The sequence below is a fragment of the Homarus americanus genome, unplaced genomic scaffold (genome assembly GCF_018991925.1).
Source record: "Homarus americanus isolate GMGI-L3 unplaced genomic scaffold, GMGI_Hamer_2.0 scaffold31037, whole genome shotgun sequence".
In the NCBI taxonomy this organism is placed as follows: domain Eukaryota; kingdom Metazoa; phylum Arthropoda; class Malacostraca; order Decapoda; family Nephropidae; genus Homarus; species Homarus americanus.
In genome coordinates, this window is record NW_024722227.1 from 7,615,868 (window position 1) to 7,630,784 (window position 14,917).

The 14,917-nt window shown below is 38.5% G+C and overlaps 1 protein-coding gene across 1 annotated transcript in view; it reads right to left on the reverse strand.

Annotated features, from left to right (window-relative positions):
- Positions 1–130: 130 nt before the first annotated feature.
- Positions 131–14,917, reverse strand: part of LOC121862355 (N-acetyltransferase ESCO2-like) — a 45,220-nt gene continuing 30,433 nt past the window's right edge. The window contains exons 10-12 of the mRNA XM_042360585.1: positions 10,211–10,569; positions 5,544–5,721; positions 131–2,442 (exon numbers count right to left, since the gene is read on the reverse strand). Coding sequence (XP_042216519.1) covers positions 1,909–2,442; positions 5,544–5,721; positions 10,211–10,569 — 1,071 coding nt within the window. The 3' untranslated portion in view covers positions 131–1,908. The remainder of the gene's footprint in view (positions 2,443–5,543; positions 5,722–10,210; positions 10,570–14,917) is intronic.

Below are 14,917 nucleotides of genomic sequence, written 5' to 3' on the forward strand. Positions count from 1 at the left end.
CGGGGTTAGGGACCCAAATCCTGGTCGTAAGTCCGACATAGATAAAAAAAAAAAAATTAATAAAAAATCTACAATGAAATACAGTACAGTAAAAGTAATAAATAATGAGGAATGGATACAGTACAGTATAGAAAATTCGTGTCATTTGGAAAAAAAAAAAAAAAAAATTATTTATGTCGTAAGTCCCGACGGTCGTAAGTCCAAGCAGTCGTAAGTCGGGGTCTAGCTGTACAGAGATCAATTCTTCAGCAAGACACATTAAATCCCAACACTTACAGATAAAAATGCTGATTCAAGGTTTAGGATTTTGTTCTTTCATGGAACTTGAATGTTAGGTATAAAATTCAAGGTGAAACAATGAGTGAACTTATTGTATCAATGAACAGATCTCTCCTTGTGGCCTCCTTTCTCTAAATGATCACTTTACCTATAAAGTTTATATGGCTGTCTAAAATATGTGACTACCTATTTCAAGTGAATATTCAGTGCTTGTTGAGTTGACATCTATTTCCTTTTAACTGAATCTTGTATTGGGTGAGAGGAGAAAGAAATGGAGTGGAGTGAAGAAATGATGAGGAGGGAAAAGGGAAGGAAAGAGCAGGGAGAGAAGAGATGAGAATAAAGAGAGAAAGAAAGAGAAGTCACACTAAATAAGGATAATTTTTTTTTTTGCTTTTACGGTGACAATTCCAAAGAAATTAATGAGTATTAGGTTCAATTTGTTGTTTACCAACCAACCTAAATTAAGATTTAGTTATGAAAGATGTGATTTCATTTATAGTGTATAATTAAAAACAACTGAAAGAGAGAGAGAATTATTTTGAAATTATATTTACTTTGTGACACAGATAAATTTACTCTATATAAATATACACTGAACCCTCAAAGATATCACTAGGGCTCTGGGATAATTGAATCAGCCAGAAATATTGAATTATCCCAACACATTGAAACTATCACAAAATTCCATATTTTTTGGTACAACTTGCCTCAATTGATTTTTGAGAGTGGGTAACCTTGTATGAGGAAAACCTAACACGGTTTTGAGAAGAATGCATACTTACACTTGTACGACGTCAATAATAATAGGAATATATAAAATACAATAGGTACTGTATAATGAGTGTTGCACCTCCTATATCACTTCCTTAAGGTATGAAACTGTTGCATGGAATGGAACCCTTTGAGATGGGTGAGACACAAGACATTACACCACTATCTCCTCTGCCTCTCTCATTTACTTTGCCTTAAATTTAAGCCAAAAATACCATAAGGTTATCCTCCTGCCAGACTGATTTCTTGTTTTCCTTGCTTCAGTGACATAAATTGGAGACTGCAGAACTACCAACAGTATTTTTGTCATATCTCCTTTTCTGTGCATCAGTCAATTTTCATAATCGCTAGATTTCCTTTTGAATCTTTAAAAGAGCTGAAAATTATATAAGACGAGTAGATGATTTTTTTTCTCCCCATATGAAGGAAGTCATGTGGGTTGTTTTGACAGTTTTTGGAGTAATTTGATATTTTTTCCCAAAACTGCTAAAATGTTCTCATAAATTCTTTGAGAAAAAATATTAAATTTGTGAGGTTTCAGTGCATATAGTATACCATATAAAAACAGGAAGCACTTATTATTTTTATGATCTAAACTTAAAAGAACAAAATATTCTTATATTTCTCCAAACTTAAGGTGAAAAGGCTTCAAAGATAATTTCTTTTATTGTACATTCACAAATAAAATTAAACTTTTCTCTTCAAAGCTAAATGAGCATAAATTAAGTTTCCCTGCAGCTACCAGTCAAAAGCAACATGAAAATAAAAATACTGATAAAAATATAATTTCCCCACATTAATTCACAACTTAAAAATTACGAGACTACATCCTTTAATTCACTGTACATATAAGAATTAAAGCAATTCTTGACTATACACAAGAAAATCCGGTTTACCCGTGTACTTTTCTGCAAATCCAAGGCCACTTTCTGTGGGATCAGAAAAGGCAATTTCATCTATATTCAGGATATAGTTTTTCATCATGTTAGCTCGCATTGAATTTACCAGTGTACTGGCAATACCTTTCCCTCGCTCAGATTGAAGGACCCACAAACGGCTGATACCAGTCCATACTTTTGTTGGGGTGTTTGAGCGACATACTAGACGTCCTTTGTTTGGGGTTGAGGACTTCTGTGGAATGACTTTATAAGCTTTGCTGATCCTCTCAGCAATAAGGCAACCAACAATTCTTTGTTTTAATATGTAAAAAAAGACTTTGGTGTTCTCCTTGGTTCGAATACAATTTTCTGAAAAGCCTAGCTCAGTGTCAACTATCTGCCGTATCTCCTCCACTTTCCGCCAATAGTGCACAGGATCTTCTGAAGAGACCATTATAACTCGTTCATCCAGAGTACCCATGATACGAACAACCTTCTCATGTTTCCAACCCTGAAATTAAAAATAAATTATGATGAATTTATCTAAATTCATAACTTAGTACAAAAATATGTTGGGCACTAAAGTACTGTACCAAGTCATTTCATCTAAACCAGTGGTTCCCAAACTGGGGGGACGTGAGGTGAGTACAGGGGAGGTGTGAAGCCATCTGCCAAAATTTGCTATTTTTTGCTCAAAAAGAATACAATGAAGAAACTCTTTCAGGAGTAACCTTTTCTCCGTTTGAATCTTACACATACCCGTGCAAAACCAAAGTATAGCAGTCACCCCTATCCGTTTTCTATCATTTCATCTCTCTCTCCTTACACGTCTTGTACATGTCATGGACACCATACTGACTCGCACTACTCGTATCTTTCACAACACCACCAGCCACCGATCCTCCCTCATCTTCAGTTACGGGATGTTAAGATTTATCTCAAACTGTGTGTTTTAGTCTGGATTTCTTCTCTTTTAATGATTTTTAAAATTAATTTTCCTTAGAACTATGGTGTGATGTGTAATACCCACTCCACGAGAAAGTTTATTATGGTTTCTTATTTAATCAGCCTTTTAGTTAGGTGTGTGACCATGCAGTGTGTTTTATGACACTTTGCAGAAATGTATGTCGTGAAGAAAAGAAAGTATATAGATGGGTGTGTCAAGTTTGGCTTCACCGTTATTGAGAAACATGGGATTCACCTCCCTCAGTGTGTCGAATGCCATGCAGTTCTCAGCAATGATACCTTACAACCTGGTCGTCTGGAGACATTTGAACACAAACCACAATGCATTAAAAGACAAGCCAAAGGAGTTTTTCACAGCCAAACTTCAAGAGTTAAAACGTATGAAGCTGGACACCACTGGAGCTTTTCATCAGGAGACATTCAAAGTGGTGGAAGCTTCTTACGAGCTGTCACTACTTATTGCCAGAGCAAAGAAGGCTCACTCTATTGGGGAGACTCTTGTAAAACCATGCTTGTTGAGTGCTGCAAATATTGTGCTTGGAGACAAAAGTCAGAAAAGGTTATCTAAGATTTCCCTGTCTGAAAACACAGTGAAGCATCGCATCGATGAACTTGCAGATTACAAGTCTTGGACAAAATAAAAGCATCCCGCTTTTTTGCAATACAGTGTGATGAAACGACTGATGTTGCCGACTGCTTCCAGTTGCTTGTTTATAAGGGGGGGGGGGGATGAGGACTTTGCAAAAGGGGGACACCATGTTAAAAAGTTTGGGAACCATTGATCTAAACCAGTGGTTCTCAACCTTGTTTGCCCCATGCACCCCTTTCACCATATGTCAGAATGTCATTCCCCCTCCTTTCCAAGATTGTCTGCCTCAAAAAGTGCATTCCAAATAATATGCATATAATACTGAAAATCCTTTATTTTTTCCATATTAGTATCAGTTTTCCCCTCCCCTGAAAACCTGAGTGGGGAAATTCACCCCTGGTTGAGAACCCCTGATCTAAACAGTATACTTCATCCTGAACATAAAAAAGTTTTCCATCAAGCACAATTGCAAGTGGGAGAGTTCTTCCAAATGATGTACTGTACGGTACCTGTACTCGGTTTAATAACAGCCGTGCCATAAGGTACACATTTATAATTCCTTGTGTCAACAAAGAGTACTTACAAAAGGCATCACAAAAATTGTAACCAAGTCCCAGGTTGCTGATCTGACTTTCTGCCTCATTAACACACAATTGCAGGGTCTCAATTGTTTCTCTTTCTTTAAAAACATCACATATATATTGTTTCTAACTCTTGATTTGTTAAATTTTTTCTATTTCTGTAATTATGCTATTTAGTGGTGCCACAGCACTGGATAATCTCAGATCTTCTACAAGTACCGAGTGCTGTGTGTTGCTGATGATGACGTAGGAGATATCAACCAATCAGCAACGCCTAAAATGTTAGCTGGTATATCAATGAAGACTGGGAGTACACAAGTGGTGCTAGAGTTCCAATCGGTGTTGAATTTCTATTTTATTCAAAGTTTCTGATTTCAATTCTTTTTGTTAATATTTATATAATAATTGTTATTCTACTGTATATTACTTTGGTGTTATTTTGTTTTGATTTGATTTACGATTTTGGAAAGTTTTATATTACTGGTGTGATGCCTCTTTCACAAGGTGAGGTTGGTCTTATCTCCAGTTGATTTTTTTTTAAATATAAATACTGTATGCTGCTTTATACATTAAAGTAGTTAATAAAATGATGACATATTAATTTTCTTCAGTCACTTCCGACTCTTGCATAATTTAGAATCCAGAGAAAATTTCCCCAGACCCTGGAAACCTTCCAGGAATGTACAATAGTGTCTGTCTTAGACTCTCGGAAACATTTCCCAGTAGTACAGTACCCGGAAAAATTCCAGGGATGTGGGATTTTTCCGGGTTTGAGACATTTGTCTTGGTACCCGGAAATCTCTCATCCCCAGAAGAGCTCTACACCAATTATTCCAGCTAACGGGGATATCACGTATGAGATCCCTCGGCAACACCAGCTGATGGGTGACTCAGCGAATACAGCTGTACTGAGACTTCACCAAGCTGCTGAGAGTGTATAAGACTGAGGAATATTTTTTTCTTCACAGTTTTAAAAACTCTAAGCAGCGAAAAAAAAGTTCACATGATGTACAAAAACCCTGAGGGTGTTAAGTCTAGGCTAAAAATTACAGTAGGTTCAGTGTTCTTAGGTAGCTTGGAGTCGGAAATCCCATCCTATAAAAATAAAAGTTTCCACCTTGCAATATAGAACCCCGCCCAATCTGGAATTTCAGATCAAACCGAACAGGCCTTCCTTCCAATTAGTCTCGATCAGTGGAAGTTTACTGTAAATATGTCTTACAAAGTTATAGGATACAGTACTGAACTTTGTATTGAATCTTGTTGATAAGCTAACATATTATATTTTATCCAAACCCAGTTTCAACCCTGTAAAAGTGGATTGGTAATAGGATAGGTATCCAGCAGTAAAACTAGCTTCAAATCTGCCTGATGGCAACCGGTACACATGCCATCAAGTAATTACGGCTAACATACACAAGCATGGAAAATGACTGATTGATTAATTTAATATAAATTTAGCAATATGATACTTACCAAAAACTTGAGTGTGTTGAATTGATTATGGTAATTATTATGATAGACTTCTTCTGATGGATTGCTCACTTCATATACAAGTTCACACACTGAGCACTGTTGGGCACCAAACTTCTTTTGTCCAGCATCAATCATCATTTGTGAATCATCAGTATTAACAAATGTATGTCTGTTTGGTCTGTAAGCAGAAAAAAGTAAAAATAATAATAGAGTAAATTTCTCTAACTAATGTTTAAAACAATCTTGCTACATTTTACCTTGTTGTTTGGGTGGGGGGACACACTCAGAGTCTATTCTGTAATCAATACTATTTCCTACTTCCCCATCTTTATTTCCCATCACTTGATTTTTCTATTCTTTAATGTTTGAACTTTACTGTCATTCATATTTGCCAAGGACATTCTTCTTAGTTTAAACAAGAGGGAAAAGCTCCATTTAATTGGTATTTAAGCCATTTAAAGTACAGTACTTAGAGCTCTATGGGATGCACTACATGTGTAATCAATGCATGACCGAGGGATACTAATTTGTTGTGGAGTTACCACATTAGAGCATCCAATCATAGTCAACTATATAGCTAAGAATAATACATTAGTTTCATCCATGATACAAATCACGTCAAATTATTGGGTAGCACGATTTGCATCGGTGATGCAAATCGTGCCATTAAACTTTAAAAATTTGCCAAAAATTAGTTTTCAAGATAAATGCATCAAATTTTCAGGCATGATTTAGCGAGTGAAGCTTCGAGAAAGTACCAAAATGTTGGAGTTCCGCTGTCCATCGATTCCCCCCGTCAGCTGTGCTGGTAGGTTGCATTTGTCTCTACAGTGGGGTATGCTATAACGAACGGATCCTACTACAAATATTCCTATAACGAACGGTTTTACCTATAAAATTGAGAATGCTGTAGCGAACGCAACTCCTACAACGAACGCGGATGAATACGGGACTATTTCGCCTGGCGCATGAATATTGTTGTACCGCGACCCACAACAAGAGTGTCAGGTGCCATCTTTGTCTCATTGTGTAGCCAGTGCACCACTGTTATTGTTGAAATTTCGTCTTTTGATGTGGAAATAGAGTTATTTGTATAAATATTTTGTTATACAAGTGTACAATTGTGACAATGAATCGTCCAAAGCAAGTGAGAAAGCTCATAATTCTTGAAACTAAGAAAGAAATCATAAAGAAACGTGAGGATGGCACAAGCATTGCGAAACTTAGTGATGAGTATGGGATGTCTAAATCGACTATATGTACGATTTTAAAGAATAAAGAGGAGTTGAAAACTGTGCAAGTGGCTAAGGGAATCTCTAGACTTAGCAAAGCAAGGTGTAATGTGATTGAGGAGACGGAAAATTTACTCTTAGTGTGGATAAAGGAGAAAGAAATGGCAGGTGATAGCATTAGTGAAGCTATAATTTGTGAGAAGGCCAGACAATTGTTTGAGGACCTTAAAGCCAAGACTCCCAGTGCAAGTGATGTGCCAGTGTTTAGGGGTACCAAGGGGTGGTTTACTGGTTTCAGAAGGAGAAATAAATTACATAGTGTTGTGAGACATGGTGATGCTGCTAGTGCAGATAAGGAAGCAGCTAAGGAACACCATGACATTTTTTTGAATGTTATTACAGAGGGAGGCTTTGTTTCTCAGCAGGTATTCAACTGTGATGAAACTGGACGTTTTTGGAAAAAAAATGCCTCGCCGTACATACATTACCAAGGAGGAAACTTCTGTCCCTGGCCATAAGCCAATGAAAGACAGGCTTACCCTCCTTCTTTGTGCCAATGCTTCTGGTGACTGCAAAATAAAGTCACGCCTTGTGTACCATGCAGAAAATCCCAGAGCTTTCAAAAACATTAGGAAGACCCGCCTTCGTGTTATGTGGCGGTCAAACCCAAAGGCTTGGGTGACCAGGAATTTATTCTCCGAGTGGGTGATTGAGGTGTTTGGACCCAGTGTTCGGGAATACCTCAGGGAGAATAATCTTCCACTGAAAGCTTTGTTGGTGATGGACAATGCACCAGCCCACCCTCCTAATTTGATGGTTGAATTGCCAGAGGAGTTCAACTTCATCACTGTGCACTTCTTGCCACCCAACACAACACCTCTCATCCAGCCCATGGATCAACAGGTAATTTCTAACTTTAAGAAGCTGTACACAAAGGCACTGTTTAGAAAATGTTTTGCATCCACTTCTTCCAGTGATGTTAGTTTGAAGGAATTCTGGAAGTCACTTCAATATAGCAGACGCTGTTTTTTTTAATTACCTCAGCCTGGAAAGAGGTTACTGTGAGGTGTCTTTGTGCTGCTTGGAGGCCATTGTGGCCTGAATGTGTGCTTCAAAGAGACTTTGAAGGCTTCGAAGAGTTAGAAGAGGAGGCTGTTGTTCATGAAATTGTGTCTCTGGGCAATTCCATGGGCCTGGAAGTGGATGATGATGATGTTGAGGAGTTGGTGGAAGAGCACAGTAAGGAACTGTCCACTGAGGAGCTGCTTGAGCTTCACAAAGAACAAAACGAGACACTGAAGCGGAGCTTAACTTCTGAGGAGTCAGGGGAGGAGGAGGACAAGGAGGAAAGCCGCATCATTCCAGCCAAAGATCTCAAGGATGCGTTCTTTTGCTGGAGCAAACTGTCCAAACTTGCTGAGGATTATCATCCTGATGTTGGTTCTGTGCAAAAGGCCATCAGTGTGTTTAATGACAATGTTATGAACTACTTTTGGAAGGTCCAGAAATCAAGGTTGAAGCAGCCAACCCTGGATTCCTTCTTTACAAAGGTAACAAAAGAACCTACAGACAAAGTGCCCGTGAGACAGTCACCAAAGAGGGCTAGGAAGGATGACTCCTTTCCTTCCACCTCTTCTCCATAATTCTCTCCTCCCCCCTCCCCCTCTGCCTCCTGTCCTGCATGCTGAACAACACTAAGGTAAGATAAAGTACCGTATTTTTTACATTTTCCACAGAATTTTTTCAGTGTTAAGTGGTTGTAATTGGGGGCCTGGAACGGATTAATCCTATAACGAACGAGGTTCTAGAACCAATTAGATTCATTATAGCATCCCCCACTGTATTTGTTCTCCCACACTCCCCATAATTAAACCATAACAAAATTCCAAAGCCACCATTGGAAAGCTCATACAATTCCACTTCTATAACTAGGATACTCTTGGTAGGTTAGTGGGGAAAACATCAGATATGATGCTGGGAATTTTTTTTCTTTATTCAGAGTAAAAAAATAGTGTGATTCTTGTCTTATTTACTTTTTTTTCTGATCATGTTAAAGCCAAAACAATAATGATGCCAGAGATGCCCTCAAAATAAAGAAAAAATAACTTTTGTGGAATAAATTGGCTGCAGCACAAAGATGACCAGACACTCAAATGAGTGGTCCCACGCGAATCTTGTTGTGGTCACGGAAACTTAAAAAAATTACAGCATGCGCAACAGTGTTAAAAAAGAAGAAGGTGGGTGTGTGTGTGTTACCAATTTATTTTTTGGGGGGAAAAGGAAAAAATTTGGTCACTCAATACAGCACTGTAATCAGAAGTGCTGTAAGCCTCACGAGAGCCAAGAACAAAGGGGAAGAAGTGACTGTGTACGTGACGAGGTAAGAGGTTGGGGGGCCAGGCAGCTTTGGACACATTTTTAATATTGATTCATTTTTACATTGTCATAGATCAAACTCTTATGATACATGAGTCATCATAAATAATATAACATGCAGTGTTCAACAGTACAAAAAAAAATATGCGGATAACTTATACTTCATTTTCCTCACTGCTTTCCTCTTGGTCTCTAAGCACTTCTACATTGATGACTATTTCACCAGTCTCACTATTGCTGAAGTTCACACACGTGTTATCATTTCCAAATATACTTTGTGAATCTACCATTCTTCAATCTCTCTCTCTCATTTCCATACCATTTTACTTATTTTCTGAGTGTCAAGGCACCATTGCTATGGCCAGGGGTCTTTCCGCACAATGCGTCAGTGGAAATGCCAAAAACTTTCTCCATGAAGAAAAAAAATAAAAAACCTACTGGAGCAGAGAGGGGCCAACACAGGAAAGTAATTGTTGCCACAAGTCACAACTACCTTGAGCAGAAATCAGATACCAAACTTAAATATTATAGCACAAAAGATCTGATTGTATCACTGAAAACTATTGTTGATGAGCAAAGGGCACTTGTCAGCAATTTACAATCATGTCATTTAAAGGTTAATGAATCTATAAGGATAATTAGGAAAAAATAATCAACTTGAGCATTGAAAGAGTTAAATTTGAAAATAAAAAGTTGGGTTCATGATAGAACTTCAAGTTTCAGGCTACTTTTCCAGGATAAATCCTTCCAATAAAAGGAGGGGAGAGGGGGGACAACAATGACTATTCAAGTTATACAAGGAGTAAAAACTAAACAAGACATACATAACACAACTCAGAAGAATTTGAAACAACTCAACATGTACTCAACATCTTAATGTACTACAGTATTTAACAATATCAAACAGCAAAAAATTATCAAAATCTGTTTCTGATGAGTACATTTCATATGTGAAATCATAATCTGCAGGGCACATTGATGTATGGACCAGTACAAGACACTTATGGCTGTTAATCTCAAAGTTAAACTAAAAGAATGACACAACATGCACCAACTTACCTGTGTTCAATCTTCTTGGGATGTTTTTGATCTGTTAGTCTTCTTTTAGGATCAAAAATAGAAAAAAACTTGGTTTCTTGAGAATCGGTCTTCAATGATGACTGCAATGAAGGTGACTTTGGAGAAGATACACTATTCATATCCTTTTGGTTTTTCATGGGCAATGGGACTGTATTTTGTAATTTTCTTGGAGACCTTCTTGGAGAAGACACACTACTTTCATGCCTTACAAGTTTCTTTGCTGGAGAGGTTTTTTCTATATTTTCACTTGGAAATTCAGTTTGTCCTAGTTTCCTTGGTGATTTTCTAGGAGACCCAGTGTTGCCCTGTTTTTTTTTAGGCTTGTGTGGAGATTCACTCTATAAATAATTTATATAAATTTATTACATACAAAAAAAAAAGAGTAAAAAACTGCACAATGTCAATGCACTCAAGCATGTATGATATCACAGATTAAGCTCTATACAAAAGACATACTGTATAGGGCTCTGGCCATGTTGAGTTATCCCAAATTCCGACTTATCAAGGCACTTCCCCCCCCACCTACAGAAGTACAACAATAAAAAATTATCGACCTATATACAGTGATACCCCGATTTATGCGGTCAATTGAACCCACGGGGTACCGCGTAAATGGAATAACAAAACTTATGGGATTAATTCCAAAAGAGACTGGCCCGACCCCAAACTCAACTTTTTCCGACACAATACCTATGTTGTAGTAAAAATAACATCTTAATTTTATGATGGTATGCTCACACAATTAATATTTAAGAGAAATACAGTCGCCAGGTTAATGTCCATTCAAATAATGGACTCAACTCCCCCCCCCTCTTCCCACGCTCACTGACTCCTCCCTCTCTGAGAAATGTTTGGGTGAAAACACTAGATTTTAACGTTTAGTAATAAATAATACCTCAGACTAAAGTTAGGATAATATAATTGACATTTCTGGATTCCTTGCAGGCCAGGAAATATTTTGAATGTAAACTTCATATATTTTGCACAAAAGATAAAATATTTGCTTTGTATAAACCAAATTATTACATTAGATCTAAAATTTGTATGTCTAATGCAAAATCCATGATGATTATATTCAAAATGATCATCATATTGTAAGAATTCCAGCAATGTAAATTATATTCTGGCCGGGTAATTTGTACGAATTTTATGAGCTAAATAAAAAATTATACTTCACCCGCGTATATGAGTAGATGCACCGCGTAAAATGAAATTCCGGTTCTGACGAGGTACCGCGTAAATGTAGAATCGCTTAAAGCGAAACCGCGTAAAGCGGGGTATTACTGTATGTGTACATTTAATTACTGAATGTATAGAAGTAACACTTAACAGCACTGTAGGTAAAGAATGAAGCATCATAGCAGGTGACATAGAGGTATGGTAGGTGACGCAGGTGGCCAGATATGCCGAGATTTTCCCAGATAATTTTATATATTTTGGCATTTCCCAAGTTATACTATAATACATTCCGAGTTATACGAAATTCCGAGTTATTGAGGGTTTACTATACAGTACTTCAGTTTCCTATTGGGAGGTGTGATGGTAACCGAGACACCTGATCCAGGCTTGGTTACATTAAGAAATTGCAGGATAAATTTTCCAGTTATATCCTAATAAATTTCTTGGGTAATGAATGTGTCTGCAACTATAGAGTACAAATGGAGCATGGAGTAAACAAATTAGCTCCATATGCTAAAGCACCAAGAACTTTACAGTACAGTAGAACGTCGATTTAAAATTATTGATCTAAAGCGACACCCACAATTAAGGACACTATTAATTTAAAATGAATCTTTCCTATTTTACGCGAGTCAAATCTGGCACGTCATATGGAAACACACACTATTTTAAGTTTCGCACCTAATGTTTCCCGCCAGACACCTCTCTGGGTACGCTACAAGGATGCCCGCCACTCTCCCACACCCTCCATTCTCGCGCTGACGCTCTAGTGAACGGACATATGTATTGTGTGACACTATCTCCTTCTACCACGTGCATCAACCATCACCACTATGTCCAAGAGGCCAGCCACTTCATCATTAACTACCCCAAAGGCCAAGAAATCAAGGCAAGCAATTACACTGGAACAGAAAAACAAGGTGCTGGAAATGGTGCTTCAAGTGTGGGGCGCCAATTTGGACTGTCGGAGAGCTCTGTCCGCACTATCAAGCTCAACAAGAAGAAAATTAGAGCAGCCTATGCTTCACCAGATGTTGCCAAGGGTAAACTCCACCTGAAGTCTGCTGTGTATGTTGAGATGGAAGATACACTGAAGTTATGGGTAGAAGACATGCAGTGCTGAAAACTTCCTCTCACTGGCCCCATGATGCAAAACCAAGCCTACGAAATACAGTCCCGGAAACTTGAAAAGGAAGGGAAGTCACTCAAAGACAGCAAGTTCACAACAAGTACAGGTTGTACAAATTTGTCAAAAGGATGGGGCTATGGAATGTGATGCTTTCAGGTGACGCTGCATCTGCCGACGCGGAGGCGGCTGAGGATATGAAGAAAGTTCTGAAGGATATAGTGTTAGAAAATGGTTATTCTCCTTGCCAGGTGTGGAATTGTGATGAAACTGGGCTGTATTGGAAAAGAATGCCCAAGAAAACCTATCTAATGAAGAGTGAAGAAAAGGCACCAGGGCTCAAGGTCAGCAAGGACACTGACGAGTCTTCTCATGGCCAATGCACCCACCAGGCACCGCACGAATAAAGCCACTCGTCATTCACCACTCAGCTAGACCTCGTGCCTTCAAAAATGTGCTCATCCCGAAACTTCCTGTAATTTGACGATCAAACAAGAAGGCGTGGATGACTTCTGATATTCTTGATGAGTGGCACGTCAGCCTTGTCACCCCATTCATCGAAAATTTAAAAAAAAAATTAACCTCAGCAACAAGGCTTTGGTTCTCATGGACAACGCATCTTGCCACTCCAAACACCTGTGCAGCGTGAATAAGGATGTAAACTTGACCTCCTTCCCTCCAAACATGACTTCACTTATTCAGCCACTAGATCAAGGTGTTCTTGTCTTGTTCAAGAGATATTATCTCAAGTTTACCATGAAGCAAATGGCTGAAGCTATGAACAAGGACAACAATGTGACTGCAGCAACATTTTGGAAGAGCTACATCATCAAAGATGCCACAGCTAACATTGCACTTGTGTGGAAAAGTGTGCCAGAAACTGCACTAAATGGAGTGTGGCATAATCTGTGGCGTGAGGTAGTCCATGATTTCAAGGGCTTTGATGAAGGCAAGGACGTGAAAGATATTCTGAAGCTCATTTAGGAACTGAGAGGTGAACCAGGATTTCAAGAAATTCAAGAGGAGGATGTGAATGAACTGCTTGTCAGCATGGAAGATCCTCTCACTTCTGAAGAAGTCTTGGAGATGGCAAAGAAACACGAGGAAGAAGAGGAAGCAACAGATAGCCCCAAACAGTGAGGAAGGAACTGACAATTCCTAAGGTGAGGGAGTTCATGCAGCATGTCACTTCTGCCACCCAGTCTGTACTGCAACATGACCCTGATAGGGAACGCAGTTGAATCGGGCTGCATCTAAGAATTTTCAGCTGCTAGATCAGATGGTTATGGCCCAGCAACAGAAGAAAATCAGCCCATTCTTCTGTCCATTATCTTCATCAGGTGAGTTTGTTATGAAACTGAGTGTTTATTGCTTGGAAAAATTCATTAAATATTGGGTTTACGATACATAATAATTATGTGGTAGAAATTCAATAGTTCAATTAATATTTTCCATTCCTTCAGCTCCTGGGGTAGCTGGCCCATCTACGTCTGGGCAAACACGGCTGTCATCCAGTGCTTCCTGCGTGTCAGGTGCCTCCACAGCCACACCACTAGACAGTGATGTGGATGATGAGCTGGTCAAGTTGGGCTCTGCATCTTCAGAGGATGACTTGCCTAACTAAAGGTGGGTGAAAATCTATTTTTATAGCATAAAGTAATGAAAAACTAAGTTGAGAGGAAAGTGAAAGTGCATGGTGAGTGGTAGGGATAGTGAAGCAGATGAGAGGCAGGCGGTGTGCGGTGCCAGCGCGACCACCCTCTCGCATCAGCTGATCGCTAGTAAACAGACCATTTTGCGACCCGTAATTGTAGCTGTTTATTTATGAGTGTTTGTTTTAACATAATACTACAAAAAACAATGTTTTGTTTATTCTAGGAGATGGTCTGAGGTGCAACTGGGTAGACTCTCAGTCTTTTTAGTATTTTGTGTTTCTCTCAAGTACCAAACTAAATTAGTCCATTGAAACAACACTTCGATTTAGTGTGAATTCGATTTAAAGCGACCTCACTTGAAACGTATCTCGTGTTATATCGATGTTCTACTGTACTTGCAAATTAAACCTACTAAAAATAGTACCGGTAGTAGTCTCAAACATAGTTTGAACACAATAATTACTGACTCCGCAGTGACAAATACTGTATATGAGTTATCTATCAAAATCAAGTGGAAAGACTACACAAGTGAATTGGTACAGAGGAGAAATCCTTAATGACACTGAAGGGAAATTTTGAACACACCAATCGTAAAATGGGAAATTGTGCAGAGAAGTGACTAATATATTATATCATCTGTTGAACAATACCCAATTTTTTTTTTTTACAGGGATTAGCCCACCCGGGCACAGGTCACTGATCCACATCAGGGCCTGGGGGGCAAAA